Source organism: Lithobates pipiens, unplaced genomic scaffold (genome assembly GCF_037356315.1).
Source record: "Lithobates pipiens isolate NorthernLeopardFrog02 unplaced genomic scaffold, aLitPip1_a1.2 Scaffold_30, whole genome shotgun sequence".
NCBI lineage: Eukaryota > Metazoa > Chordata > Amphibia > Anura > Ranidae > Lithobates > Lithobates pipiens.
In genome coordinates this window covers 59,069,946-59,085,528 of record NW_027507791.1, presented here as the reverse complement: position 1 = coordinate 59,085,528, position 15,583 = coordinate 59,069,946, and the positions used below count along the sequence as shown (strand labels likewise).

The 15,583-nt window shown below is 47.4% G+C and overlaps 1 protein-coding gene across 5 annotated transcripts in view; it reads left to right on the top strand.

Annotated features, from left to right (window-relative positions):
- The window catches only part of ARHGEF11 (Rho guanine nucleotide exchange factor 11), a 262,171-nt gene that overhangs the window by 134,711 nt on the left and 111,877 nt on the right, over nucleotides 1–15,583 (top strand). For all 5 annotated transcript variants that reach the window (XM_077464299.1, XM_077464297.1, XM_077464298.1 and 2 more), the window contains 4 exons: nucleotides 3,474–3,523; nucleotides 5,873–5,930; nucleotides 9,461–9,636; nucleotides 9,725–9,796. In XM_077464299.1, coding sequence (XP_077320425.1) covers nucleotides 3,474–3,523; nucleotides 5,873–5,930; nucleotides 9,461–9,636; nucleotides 9,725–9,796 — 356 coding nt within the window. The remainder of the gene's footprint in view (nucleotides 1–3,473; nucleotides 3,524–5,872; nucleotides 5,931–9,460; nucleotides 9,637–9,724; nucleotides 9,797–15,583) is intronic.

The following is a 15,583-nucleotide window of genomic DNA, read 5'->3' as shown; positions in this document are numbered from 1 at the left end:
ACTATGTCCATCCCTTTATGACTACAGCGTACCCATCTTCTGATGCCTCCTTCCAGCAGGATAATGCACCATGTCAAAAAGCTCAGATCATCTCACCACTGGACAATGAGGTCACTGCACTCCAATGGCCTCCACACTCACCAGATCTCATCCAATGACCTCCACACTCACCAGATCTCATTCAAATAGAGCAAAGGCAAAAGCAGGTCCAAACCGGTACTAGCAAGGTGTGCCTAATATTGTGTGTGTATATATATTAATTTAAAAAAAGTGCAGAGACTTTTTGAAGAATCTTGTTTATAAAGGAGCTCCTGCAACACAGGCTGGAGCCTAGCTGTCAAAAATGACAGGTGAGTGCTGTGTTCCAGACCCAGTGACAGCGCTCCTGTATAAACAAACCTGCGGCTTTGTGTACATTTATGCAGAAGCAAGCTTTTTTTATACAGCAACTGAAGTGAGTACCCTTTTATACAATGAATCCAGAAAGTATTCACAGCCCTTCACTTTTTCCAAATTTGGTTATGTTACAGCTTTATTCCAAAATGGATTAAATGTATTATTTTCCTCAAAATTCTACAAACAAAACCCCATTAAGACAACGTGAAAGAAGTTTGTTTTGAAATCTTTGCAAATTTATTAAAAATAAAAAATCGAAATAAATCCCATGTACATAAGTATTCACAGCCTTTGCCATGACACTAAAAATTTAGCTCAGGTGCCTCCTGTTTCCACTGATCATCTTTGACATGTTTCTACAACTTGATTAGAGTCCACCTGTGGTAGACTCAGTTCATTGGACAATATTTGGAAAGGCACACATTTGTCTATATAAGGTTCCACAGTTAACAGTGCATTTCAGAGCTAAAACTAAGCCATGAAGTCCAAGCAATTGCTGTAGACCTCAGAGGATTGTTTTGAGGCACATATCTGGGGAAGGGTGCATACAAATTTCTGAAGCATTGAAGGTCTCAATGAGCACAGTGGCCTCCATCATCAGTAAATGGAAGAAGTTTGGATCCACCAGGACTCTTCCTAGAGTGGGCCACCCAGCCAAACTGAGCATTTAGGGGAGAAGGGCCTTAGTCAGGGAGGTGACTAAGAATCCGATGGTCACTCTGACAGAGCGTCAGCGTTTCTCTGTGGGGAGGAGAACCTTCCAGAAGAACAACCATATCTGTAACACTCCACCAATCAGGTCTGTATGGTAGAGTGGCCAGACGGAAGCCACTCCTCAGTAAAAGGCATATGGCCAAAAAGCACCTGAAGGACACTCAGACTAAAATTCTCTGGTCTGATGAAACAAAGATTGAACTTTTTGGCAAGTGTCATGTTTGGAGGAAACCAGGCACCGATCATCACCTGGCCAATACCATCCCTACAGTGAAGCATGGTGGTGGCAGCATCATGCTGTGGGATGTTTTTCAGCGCCAGGAACTGCGAGACTAGTCAGGATCGAGGGAAAGATGATACAGCAAGGTACAGAGACATCCTTGATGAAAACCTGCTCCAGAGCGCTCTGGGACTCAGACTTGGGCAAAGGTTCATCTTCCAACAGGACAACGACCCTAAGCACACAGCCAAGATAACAAAGAAGTGGCTACAGGACAACTCTGTGAATGTCCTTGAGTGTCCCAGACTTGAACCCGATTGAACATCAAGATCTGAAAATGCAAAGCCTCCTGGACTTGTGCCCAAGTGGAACGAAGACCACGGAGATGCTCCTCTAACGCAGGAATACTCTGCGGAACAACCGAGTCAGGCAATATGGAAGGTTGGAAACCATAATTGGCCATAAACGGGGACAATCGGGACAAAGCTGATGGAGCTTGAGAGGTCGTGCAAAGAAGAATGTGAGAAACTGCCCAAACAGAGGTGTGCCAAGCTTCTAGCATCATATTCAAAAAGACTTGAGGCTGTAATTGATACCAAAGATGCTTCAACAAAGTATTGAGCAAAGGCTTTGAATACTTCTGTACATGGGATTGTTATAGTTTTTTTTATTTTTAACACATTTGCAAAGATTTCAGACAAACTTCTTTCACGTTGCCATTATGGGGTATTGTTTGTAGAATTTTGAGGAAAATAATGAATAAAATCTATTTTGGAATAAAGCTGTAACATTAACAAAATGTGGAAAAAGTGAAGTGCTGTAAATACTTTCCGGATACACTGTAGATGTGTACCTGCTGAACCAGCTGAATTTCAATCCATCTATGGTTGGCTTTAGAGGTCTACTTTAAAAAAAAAAAAAAAACTTGCTGAACAATGGACAGGCTGGTTGTACTGAAGTCGATTTTATCGGTTAACTTCACTATTTTTTTTGTTTTTTAATGATCACTGCATGTGGCTTTAGCCTCCAGTGGTGATCACTGTATTCTGACCGCGAGGAAACCTTTTGCTGTCAAAATACAATAGCGCAACAAGACGGATTCCCCCATCAATACAGTCAGTGCACCGATATATTTTTTTTTCCTTCAGCCCGTGGTTGAAGGAAAGTAAATTGTATAATCTATGGCAAGCCCAGGTTTTGATGCCACATTCCTAAGAGTGATGAAAATGGACTTTATTATAATTTATGGGTGATAAATCTTCATACACGGCACCAGTTTCTATAAGCAGGACACACTATGTGGTCATGCATGGCTGTCTTCAGTTGTGATATGCTTTATGATCTGGTATACTGTTTATGTTCTTGTTGGAACATGTAGGAGAGGAGTATCTTTTTACGTAAAGTAGTAATGTTTGCAGTGAACTCAGGACAATACTGGCTTTCATTGCTGGAAAAGAGAAGCTATGTAGGTGATTGTGTAATGGGATCATTTGACGCTGAACAGCGATGACCGTGACATTAAATCCACGCGTGCGTCAGATTCCAGCTGCGATTATGAGAATACCCAAACCTGCATAAAGACCCTTTACAGTACTTTTTTCCTGGAGAACATCTGCAACCGGGACACCGGCAGAAGTAAAAATCTGACAGGGGTGCTAGTCTTTCTTTGTTTTACTAAAGGAAAAAAAAAAAAAGGTCTTTATTTTTAAATTGCTGTTGGAGGGGAAAATCTATCAAACTTAGCTCTGCAAGGCAGTAAATACTCAACAGGAGTTCTAACATTTAGGCATATAGTGCAGGGGTATCCAAACTGCGGCTTGCTGTAAGCAGCCCTCTGATGTAAGGGGGGACTTTGATGGGGATTCCAAAGTAAGGGGAGAACCTAATGCCGATACCAGTGGGGGGGCATCTGATGTAAGAGGGAAATGCAATATTCCCCACACCCATGTTCAAGAAAATGGCTGTTCAGTAAAGCTGGGTGCTGTAATGACCACAGGCTGGCGACCGTAGGCAATCAGAGTGAAGAAATGTCATCAGCACACAAAGGATTCCTCGAAAAGGTCCAAATATTTATGCCAGAATCCCAGAGATCTAGACAATCAAAAACTTAACAGATATTGTCCTTTTCTGTTTTCACATGCAGGAGGCGCTGCGATGCGAGCAGGTGTACAAGAAGGTGACCGCATTGTGAAGGTAAAGGTTGTTGATTTACACGGGCCTAAGCAGACCTTGTCCTTTCTTTGCCCAGGCTAGGGCCCAGTATTGTCAGAATAGGGAGTTAGTTTGATTAACCAATGCACACTAAAAGGGGAGGAACCTGGGGACTCTACAGAGATCTTAAAAAGAAGCTTTGGGCACCCCTCCAGGTCTCCAGTCCTGCTGTCATCGGTGGCTGCCACTATGAGGGTGCCAACAAGGAAGGAGACCATCCAGGCTCTGCATATACTCAATAAGAAAAGCAAAGTCCAAAAGCTGTACACCAAACAGAAGCCTGGCTCCAACTGACCCACCCCAACGTGTTTTGTCCCACCCAAAGGGCTTAGTCATGGAGGAGGTGGGATTTAAAACCAGGATCCCAGCACTCCATGCCGGAATGCTGATTTTATCCAAACCCAAGAACAAAAATGTCATATATTGCAGCTTGCCTGTCCTTGGATGTGGTGCTTGTGGTAGATTTGTCCTTATAATGGCGACGGGGGGGGGGGGGGGGGGGGGGGGATGGGGGGGTTGTTTGTAGTACAAATTAGGAGAACAGATTAGGGTAACGACTCTGCTCCTTGATAGCCACCACCAGTACATATGGTTCTTCCCTACTTACACCCATTTGATCAAAGTAAAATACCTTCTACTTCAGTGTACGGGGGAGCATGGGTCCTGTCACATGGGGTCAGAGAGAGACTTGACCATTACACTTGGCTTCTTCTTCTTGCTCCTGGTGTCCAAACGGAGCTGCAGGGAGCAAAAGGAAGATAACTGTGCAACTGGTGAGGCATCATAAAGAGAACCTATTGCTTTATTCAGTAGGGCAAGAACACCAGTTCACTTTAAACCTCCATTTTGACTTTTTACAATACTAAAACATGCAGACATCGCCAGCATATTAATCTTGTTATTTATATAGACACCATCATTCCCTACCATGGTGGTAAAAGAACAATGCTGGAAATACAATACATAATATATTTTAAAGACATGTCAATTTTATTTTCTTAAAATTAAATGAGAGATGATTGAAAGGAGAGCAGTGGTCTCCAAAGTGTGGCATATGGGCCAAGAATGCCCCATGCTTTTATCTGGCCTTTGGTGCACTATTCCTCCTGCTAATACAAGACACCATTCCTTCCACTGACACAAAGAGGCACCTTTCCTTCCACTGACATCATGCTGGGGCTCTATTCCTTTCACTGATAACAGTGTCACACTATTCCTTTTGCCAACACCAACAATGGGAAACTATTTCTTCCACTGATACCAACGATGGAGCACTAATCTGTATTTCCCCCACTGACACCAAAAATGGGGCACTATTCTTTCCAAAGATACCAATGATGGGGGTACTATTCCTCCCACTGATACCAATGATGGGGCACTGTTCCTTTCACTAATCCCAATGATGGGGTACTGTTCCTCCCACTAATACCACTGATGGGGCACTATTCCTTTCACTAATACAAATAACAGGGTACTATTCTCCCATCGATACCAATGGGAGGGGTACTATTCCTTCCACTGATACCAGCAATGGGACACTATTCCTTCCACTGATACCAACAATGGGACACTATTCCTTCCACTGATACCAACAATGGGACACCATTCCTTCCATGGATACCAATGATGGAGCACTGTTCCTTTCACTAATCCCAATGATAGGGTAATATTCCTCCCACTGACACCAATGATGGGACACTATTCCTACTGACACCAATGATGGGACACTATTCCTACTGACACCAATGATGGGACTCTATTCCTCCTGACACCAAAGATGGGGCACTATTCCTCCCACTGTTACCAATGATGGGGCACTATTCCTCCCACTGTTACCAATGATGGGGCACTATTCCTCCCACTGTTACCAATGATGGGGCACTATTCCTCCCACTGACACCAATGATGGGACACTATTCCTCCTCCTGACACCAATGATGGGACACTATTCCTCCTCCTGACACCAATGATGGGACACTATTCCTCCCACTGACACCAATGATGGGACACTATTCCTCCCACTGACACCAATGATGGGACACTATTCCTCCTGACACCAATGATGGGGCACTATTCCTCCCACTGTTACCAATGATGGGGCACTATTCCTCCCACTGACACCAATGATGGGACACTATTCCTCCCACTGTCACCAATGATGGGGCACTATTCCTCCCACTAATTCTATTGCTCCTCTTACTAACCACAGGTGCCATGTAATTTAACTTACCGGGAGATCACCCAGAGTTCACCTCCTGTGGAGGTAATTCCATAAAGAATAGAAAAAATAATTCTGCTCATTTAGACATTTTTGGCCCTTTTTTTCCACAGGTAAATGGCACTTTGGTCGCAAACAGCTCTCATATTGAAGTGGTCAAACTCATTAAGTGTAAGTATTATTCATAATAATGCTTAAACAATTATATAATATTTAATGTTTTTAATCTGTCACTTAATAATTGTAAAACGCCGCACAGACTGTTGGCGCTATATATATATCCTGTATAATAATTATAACAGGAATAATGTAACCTCAGTGTTGACTGATACCCCCCTTGTCTTATGCCCCTTTACTTTTCTTAATTATTGTAGGATGATAAGCATATGTATATAGTGGGGTATAAGAAATCCCTTGAGACTTTTAATGTTTTTTTTTTCTTGTGCTTAATTCAGGAATACTTCCTTTTGTGTTTGATTGTTTTGTTGCCATGTCTTTTCTGAATTTAATAAAAAATTATTGAAACAGTCCATGTATAGGAGCTACATTATATCCAAACTCAAATTACGACATTAAAGCCTAAATTTCCCTGGTCTTTAGCACAGCCCCGTTGTAAAGACAGTAATAAAAACAATTCTGAATTTCTCAGCCTTCCCCACTCGATTACAAAAACATTTCCCACGCTGTTAATGTGTTTTTGTTGTGTGCCCAATGAAGAGATTTCCCATCATGTCTTGCCCTGACAGGAGGTTGGAAATTTTGAATCTTAAATCAAAGCACCGCACTAAAATATTTGCGTTCAAAGTAAGGTTTTATTCCAAACATTGATTATAAGAGTCAACGCGTTTCAAGGGCCACACATTGCCCCTTCTTTAACAGGGCTACAACATAACTAAAAATAAAAATATTAATTTGGCACATATAAAGTCACGTATGTGTGTGTGTGTGTTTATGTGTGTTTGTGTGTGTATAAATAAAAAAAAAATATATATATATATATACACACACTCTCACTCACTCTCTCACACACACACACACACACACACACACACAGAGTTTGAAGTAACCCCCTAACAGGAACACAGATAGCAATAAAAAACTGAACAACGTGCTAACCCTTCCCCAAAAATTTCATCCAAAATGTATTACAAGGTTTTGGCTGGAGCTGGACATAAAGCAGAACTAAACCAATCCATTAATTTTACTGTTTCCAAAAACCATTACATTGAAGACATGCCTTGAATAAATGTCAGTGTTGCTTGTGCTCCCATCCGAATCGTCAAACCATCAAAATGGATGGTATTATAACTGATCACGTTGGCAGCACCATGGTAACTGCAGATCAAGCAGAGGCTAAGATGGAAGCTTTCATTGCAATAAAGGAGAGAAGGGTTTAGTTCTACTTTAATTCAGAACTCAGCCAGACCAGGAAACAGGGGTACTTTATCAATGTTTAAAAAGTTGGATAGCCAGACATTCTTTTGTAGCTCGCAGATTGCATTAGGTTCCTTGCACAAAGGGTGTGTAGCCCCAGAGCATGAGGCTCTGGCCATTAAGTGCAGGAGGAACCACAGGTGCATCATCAAGCCCCACTCTCACCATCCTGTTTGACTCTGAGTGTCATAATCTTAAGTCAGGCTCAGAGGCCAGTGGCTATAGCAGTAGAGAGGCACCCACCGACAAGCAGGATAAGTACAGAAGCAGATTACCCTGGTGGTGACACGGACTCACCTAAGGTGAATACTAACCGATGTTCACCAGACCCCCTGATGGTGGAGAGGTTTTGCTGCATGTTAGTACCAGGTGGCGGTCCTCAGGATTGCCCCATCAGAAGGGGGTCAAGCCGGGGTCCAGTAGCAGATATAGCAGGTAGGGATCAAGCAGAATGGTAGTAAGTAAACCAGCTAAAGGTCGGTAACAAGTGGTTGCAGGTTGGGATCCAGCAGAAGCGTAGTTGAGGAATAAACCAAAGGTTGGTAATGAGTGGTAGCGGAGATACGGACGGCAGCAGAAGTGACAAGAGCGAGATATTGGCTGGAAAGAACACAATAATCTGGCAAACAGGAAATGCAGAGACAAAGCTTACATCAGGAAGTTTATGGGAGGAGCAAAGAGTTCAAAGTTCAGCAGAAACCAGGTTGGATTGCCCAATAGATGAGACAGAGTTCTTTCCAGCTTCTCAGGTGTCTCAACAACAAGAGACATTGCCAAGCATAGCAGAAGGATGCAGGTTCAGGCTTGGGTCCTGACTATGAGAGGCTGAAAGATGCTAGATTGTGCACATACTGTTCTAAACTTTAATAGCACTCAGTGCTATGTACAGCCGCAGCAGCTATCAGCCTCTCATGGAGTTTTATAGACTGCCAGCAGTGTGGCTAGAAGGTGCACCTGTGCCAAGCACCTGCACCTAAATGCTGGAGCCTCATGTACCTGGCCTAAATGCCCAGTGTGCATAAGGCCTTAAGGGGGGAACACTATATAAAAAGATCAGAAGAAAAATTCCGTACAAGGAATGATCGTTCCATTTTGGTACTGTGTACACAACTTTTGACATCTGGTTCAGACTTTCCAAATGAAAATTTCTGAAGGAACAAACTCCAAAATTTTCTAAAACTAATGATTTTCATTTAATGTTAACTGTTTTCATACAAGAAAAATCAGATACGAAAGACTACGCATGATCAAAAACAATAAACAGCAATTAAGTAAAAAAAGAAAAAGCCTTTGTTCAGAATTTTCGGACGATTATTACCATCCTCGGTGACCTCCTGTGAAACCACGAGAAAAATTGCCCAATTTAATACATTTTTATTTATTTATTTTCATAGGGTTAGTGTTTTGAATTTTTTATTTTTTTTTACTGGTTTGTAATCTTGTATTGCAGATCTTCTCTTCCTCTTTACTAGTCAGTGGAGCCACATACAACATTCACCAGGCAATAGTTAAGCGTGTGGCAGGGTGGCACCCTCCAAGGTCAAATCAGTATTAGCCCTTGTACACACGGTCGGAGATTCCGACGGAATGTGTCCTATCGGACCGTTTTGTTGGATATTCCGACTGTGTGTGGTCTCCATCGGACTGTTTCCGTCGGAATATCCGACGGACCAACTTTTCCAACTTGCCGGTAAAATTTTCCGACAAAATGCTCCGATCGGACATACTCCGATCATGTGTAGCCTACTCCGACGGACAAAGTGCCACGCATGCTCAGATGAAATTCCTAGACCAAAGCTATTGGCTACTAGCCTGAACGTAGTCCCGTCGTAACGAAATAACGTCATCACGTTATGTACAATCGGATTTTCCAACAACTTTGTCCGACCGTGTGTATGCAACATCACTTCCGGACCTCTTCCGGAATTAATCCGACGGATTTGGTTGTCGGAATCTCCCACCGTGTGTACAAGGGCTAAGAATTTTATGATTTCAGGTTCCCAAGGCAGGGGGAAAAAAATTGAAGATGCTATCTTCCAGGTATATTCAGAAAGCTGAAGAATTGTCCAGCTTTCTTGGAAAAAGCAAAATAGCCATGAAAAGTCTTTTGACCAGAATTGTGTAGGCCAAGAGGTGACAAATTATTTGGTTGTAATGAAGCAAGTAAAAAAACATAGAACTTTTATGTGGTCATACTCCAACACCTACCTAACCTTCACAACGTTGGCCTTTCTGTTTACATATCCATTTCCTTTCTTTTAAACCAGCTGGGACCTACGTTGCACTCACACTGCTGGGTTCTCCTCCGCCTTCCATGTCGACATCCGGTTATCAACATGACCACAGCTCCTCTGCATCTCCCCGGAACACCTGGTCTTCTCCTGTCCCGCCTCCTCCCCCTCTTCCCCCTCCCCAGAGGATCACAGGGCCTAAACCACTACAGGTAACAACGAGGGAAACATTGGGGTGACTGTGGATTATTGTTTCTTTATCTGGAATTTTCTAAGTTGTACTGTATATTGTTGCGGCAGGATCCTGAGGTCCAGAAACATGCAACTCAAATCCTGCGCAATATGCTGAAACAAGAGGAGACTGAGCTTCAGGTAGGTGGTAAAATCTTTTCTAAAGGGTGCTGTTTTTTTATTTTTTTTAAAAAAGCAGACTTTTATGGCTTTTTAAAGCACTGAATTATAGAAATCTCTAATTACATGCAATTATTTTACCTCTTTCTATTGCAGTGGTAGAGCAGGTAATATATAAACCAAGTACCTGACACATTACAAGCTATTGTCCCCATTAGGCATTAAAAAGGGGCAGGTGTGGGGGGCGTGGCCAGGATGGCACTGTGACCGGCTGCTTTTTTAGTGAGCTCCGCTCCTGTGGGAAAAAGTACCCGGATCCAGGACTTTCCTCCTCCACAATCAGCCCCTCCGGAGCCCGGGGTTGGTGTTTGTTAGCCCCGTGGCCCAGCGGGAGAAGACTGAGGGCGCGGCGCTCTCCCGGCTGCTCCGCGGCCTTGCCGGTGTTTTAGGCCGCAGCCGCATCCTTTCCTGGCGGCCCTCGCCCGGGCGGCGGAGCGCGGTGTTCGCGGAGGATCGCGGCGGGACCCCCGAGACCGGTGGCTGCACGGAGGGTGGACCCCTGCCTGGCGGACAGTGGCGGCCCAGAAGCGGAATCCGGACCTCCGGCGGTGAGTAGGCCGCGACCGCGGCCTTTCCTGACGGCCCCCGCCCGAGCGCCTGCAGTACTCCCGGAGTGGCACCCCCCGCGGCCTGTGGCGGACCCCATACGTGGTGGGGCAGAGCCTGGATATCCGGAGGCGAGTAGGCCGCGACCGGGGCCTTTCCTGATGGCCTGCGGACGGCCCGGGGGCTCCATTCTGCAAACCCCCCCCCTGCACTGAGGTGAGATCCCCTGCCTGGCCTGCACATTGCTGACTCCCCGCCCCCCCCCCCCCCCCCCCCCGGTATACTTGGCTCTCTGGGACATCGATTGGAGGGAGTTTGGGGGGCGGCCCCCCTGACGGCCCCTGCGAGGTGAAACCGGGCGGGGGACTTTTTTAGCGCCCCACCTGTCCAGGGGGACCCCAGCCGACGGATCAAGGGCGGCCTTGGCACGGGAACGGGCCCTTCTGCCCACACAAACTACAGCCCTCCCTTTATGGCCCGACGACACACGGACTCTACAGCCGGGGCACCAGAGATTTGCCGGCGGACACTCTCTGAACCCACCTGGACTTGTCCTGCGCCACTCCATCTGAATGAGGCGCCGGAACTCTGGCAAGAATTTTAGCAAAGGGGGTAAGCGTCTGTCTTTTCCATCCCAGCCAGACCCCCCCCCGGGAAGACTTGGTCCCCCAGGAGGAGACTCGTACCACACGAAGTGCCCATAGAGCTTCCCAGACGGCCCCCATGGATCCAGCCGAGTCCCGGCCTCCCTGGCTGGCGGAGGTCATGGCGGCCATTGCCACTTGTCAAACCACCCTAACAGCCAAAATGGAAGCCGTGCAGCTGGATATGGGTCTTATCAGACAGGACAAACTCAGATCCAGGGTTACTGAGACCGAGCAAAGGGTGAGCAATACTGAAGACACAGTGTCCGAGCATGGAGCTGCACTTCGCACCCTTCAAACTAAAGTTAAAGCCTTGGAATACAGAGCCGAAGATGCAGAGAATAGGAACCGGCGCAATAATCTCTGCATTGTCGGCCTCCCAGAGGGGGTTGAGGGGAACAACCCCACCTGCTTTGTGGAGGGCATGCTGCGGGACCTCCTCCCTGCTGCTCGTTTCTCGCCTCACTTTGCAGTGGAAAGGGCGCACCGTGTACCACCTAAACCGGGGCCTCCTGGAGCCCCCCCGCGAACCTTCATCCTCCGCCTCCTTAATTTCAGAGACCGTGATGCAGTTCTCCACGCTTCTAGAACGGTCGGCGACCTTCAGTATCAGAATGCCAGACTGATGATCTTCCCTGACTACTCGGTGGAGACTCGGAAGCTCAGGAAATCCTTTGATTACGTGAAAGCGACTTTGAGAGCGCGTAACATCCGCTATAGTGTTCTTTTTCCGGCCCGTCTACGAGTCCAGGAAGGAGAGACGACCCGCTTCTTTAAGACCCCCGGAGAGGCATCCGCCTGGATTGATTCGCTGGTGCCCGACCGCTGATCGACTAACTACCTCTTCGGAATTGTTTACAATCCGTTCTACTGTTGGGATGCCCACGACCTTTGTTGCACCTGTTGTGCCCAGTTTGCACCGATGGTGGGCTCACCTCTAATGCTGGCAGAAACCTCCCCAGTAGCGGGAGTTTAAGTTGATACCCCTGACCTGAGATACGGTCGGGAGAGGACTGTGACATGCCGCTCCTCTTTGCCCTTCCTGCTCCCTCCTGGAGCATGGGGGCTCATACCATATGTTCCTTCTTCCCCCCCCCTTTTTGGATCATTTTCACTGATGGGACAATCTGCAACTTTTCTTTATCCTCCCAGATCCCTGTCCCTGTCAGCCTTCTTTATAGAGCAGGCGGTTGCCTCACGCCTAGTGAGCCGCTCACTTGGTTACCTGCACCCCCCCAGGATGTCTGCGAGGGGTGGAACTTGCCTCCTGCACGGACCCCCAGTTGCAGCCGGCGAGCTGATGCACTTTGGGATGGATACCCTCCTCAGTTTAAGGGGGTTGGGTGGGGTGGGGGGTGGGTACTGTTCCCCTAACGGGGCCAGGGACTTTTGTTTCCCTTTTTCTTTTTTCATGTATGGTTATTGGGGTTTTTTGTTTGTTCTCTGTTTAGTTTTGTTGTACTTGTTCACTAAAAATATTGATATTTCAGTGTTGCATTGTCCTCAGATATGTATGTCCCGGGTCCAGCGGTCCAATCTGGGAGCCGGGTTCCACAATGATCCTGATCCTTCCACTGCCCCCAGAATCCATGTCCACACTTAACATTGTATCCTGGAACACCAGGGGATTGAACTCCCCGGTTAAGCGATCCCTGGTGTTCCAATTTCTTAAAAGCTATAACCCACATATATGCGTACTCCAGGAGACGCATCTCATCGGAAGTAGGCTTCTTTCCCTCAAAAAACCCTGGGTGGGGTACCATTACCACTCCACCCACTCTAGTTTTGCCAGGGGGGTGAGTGTCCTAGTATTGAAGTCCCTCCCCTTTCGGCTCCTGGATCTGGCCTTGGACCCGGACGGCAGGTATGTCATTGTTCATGCGACAATTTACTCAATGACCTGGACCATTGTGGGATTGTACTTGCCCCCGCCGGCCTCATTGCTGGTGCTGAACCAAATCACTAGTAAGATGGCCGAGTTTGCCTCTGATAATGCTCTTATCCTGGGTGATTTTAATCTAGTTCCTGACCCAGACATGGACAGACTGACTCCAGGGGGACACCATGGACCTGGGCTTGCTGCCTGGGCAGACACATATGGCCTGACGGATGTCTGGAGGTGGAGACACCCCGGGTCTCAGGCATTTACATGTCACTCTGCCACCCACAAAACATTCTCCCGCATTGACTTGGTCTTTGCGCGGAGCCCAGTCCTCCCAAGGGTCGTAGATATACAAATATTGCCCAGGGGGATATCTGACCATGCACCTTTGTTTCTGACATTGGATCTTTCCCTGGGACCAGCGGTTAGACTATGGAGGCTTTCCAGGTTTTGGATCTCAGATGCCGCTGTGGATGCTCATTTTAGGACCGAATTAAACAGCTATTGGGAGGAGAATGCAGGTTCGGCTGGGGTCACGGTAGTGTGGGATGCCTTTAAGGCTACCACGAGGGGACACTATCAGACTATCATTGGCAAAATACGCAGGGAACGTAGAGCAGAGCTCAAAAAGGCAGAGGGAGAGGCGGTCTGCGCGGAAGCTCTTTTTGTCCGTGCTCGGGATCCCCACCATTATCGGCAACTGCAAATCCTGACCAGGGAGGCTGTTGATCTCCGTACCTCTCTCACCCAGAAGAGAATGCTGGCTCAGTCCCAGCGGATCTTTGAGCAGGGGGAGAGGTCGGGTAGGATGCTGGCCTGGCTCTCCAGGGAACAGGCAGGGGGGTTGAGCATTTCACATATCAGGGACAACTCCGGTCAGTTGCTTCACACCCCAGACGGGATTAACAACTGTTTTGCAGAGTTTTATACATCTCTCTACACCTCTAGGTTGGATTACAGTAAGGAAGAACTAACGACTTACTTGGCCGACATAGATATACCAATCCTCACGGAAACGTACCGAAATAGGCTGGACGCCCCTATCACGGTCCTGGAGATTCTCCAGGCGCTTAAATCTATGCAGGCGGGTAAGACGCCGGGACCGGACGGAATCCCGGCGGAATTCTATAAGCACTACGCTATGGAGCTTTCTGAAAGACTCCACCATCTTTTCTCTGCGTCGTCGCATATTGATAAACTTCCCGACACCATGAGCGAGGCGATCATAGTGGTGATCCCCAAGCCGGGGAAAGACCCCACCTTGTGTTCGTCATACCGCCCTATATCACTGTTAAATGCGGACGCGAAAATACTGGCCAAAATCCTGGCCAACAGACTAAACTTAGTCATCACGGCCCTTGTCCATAGCGACCAAACAGGTTTTATGCCGGGCAGAGGCACAGACATTAATATCAGACGCCTACTCATGCACATAGATAGAGCGGCCGGGAGGGAGACAGGTGTGGTGGCCTCACTCGACGCGGAGAAGGCTTTCGACTCTGTCGAGTGGGGTTACCTATGGGAGGTGCTCTCGCGATTCGGATTTGGCCCGGGATTTACGAATTGGATCCGCATGCTGTACCGCAGCCCCTCTGCTAGAATCCATACCAATGGCTGTCTCTCCGGGCAGTTTCAGCTGGCGCGGGGTACGAGACAGGGGTGTCCCCTCTCACCAGCCTTATTCGCCCTCGCGATGGAGCCCTTGGCTATCTTGCTGAGACCGGATGCTGGGATAAAGGGAATACAGGTAGGGCCTATCGAGGAAAAGCTGTCCTTGTATGCAGATGACGCTCTGTTTTATTTAGCGGACGCGTCGTCTTCTTTGGGTACTGCACTGGAACTGATTAATCGATTCGGTCGGTACTCCGGTATCCGTATCAATTGGGACAAATCGGTTTTTTTCCCACTCTACTCCTCGACCCCTCGCGTGCCTCATCCGCAGCTTAAATGGGTGGACAGTTTCATGTACCTGGGGATCAGGGTCAGTGGTAGAGTTCAGAACTATCTGGAGGACAATATACAGCCACTCATGACACAACTAGGGGCTAGGTGCGCGGCATGGCGATCACTCCCTTTATCCCCAGTGGGCAGAGTCAATTTGTTAAAAATGATCTATCGCCCCAAGTACCTGTATTTCTTTCGTAATACCCCCATCCACATCCCCAGGACTTTTTTCAAGAGACTGGAGAGTCTGTTGATATCCTTTGTCTGGGCTGGGAGACCCCCCAGGGTAGCTAAGCAGATACTATATCTCCCACTATCGGGGGGGGGGGGGGGCCTGGCGCTCCCAAACTTTCAGATCTACTACTGGGTGGCCGTTTTGGTCACAATTCGGTGGTGGTTCTCCCAGCCCACACAAAACCCGGCGGTCACCCTGGAGGCAGCCATCCTTGGCTCCTATGCAGCTCTGAGCAACCTACCATTTCGGGGGCTTAGAGCGAGCTCCTCCATGACGGGCTTGATGCGTACCACGGTGAGGGTCTGGCGGGAGGCAAGGAGGAGCTATGGAAAGCCCAATCACATCTCCCCACATATGCCCCTATGGGGCAACCCCATGCTCCCTCACCTGAATAGTATCCCAGACCCTTCTCTGTGGGCGAAAAGAGGAATCGTCACTTTAAAGCACATAGTTCATCAGGGTAGGCTGCTGACTTTCCAAGAACTGAGACGTACATA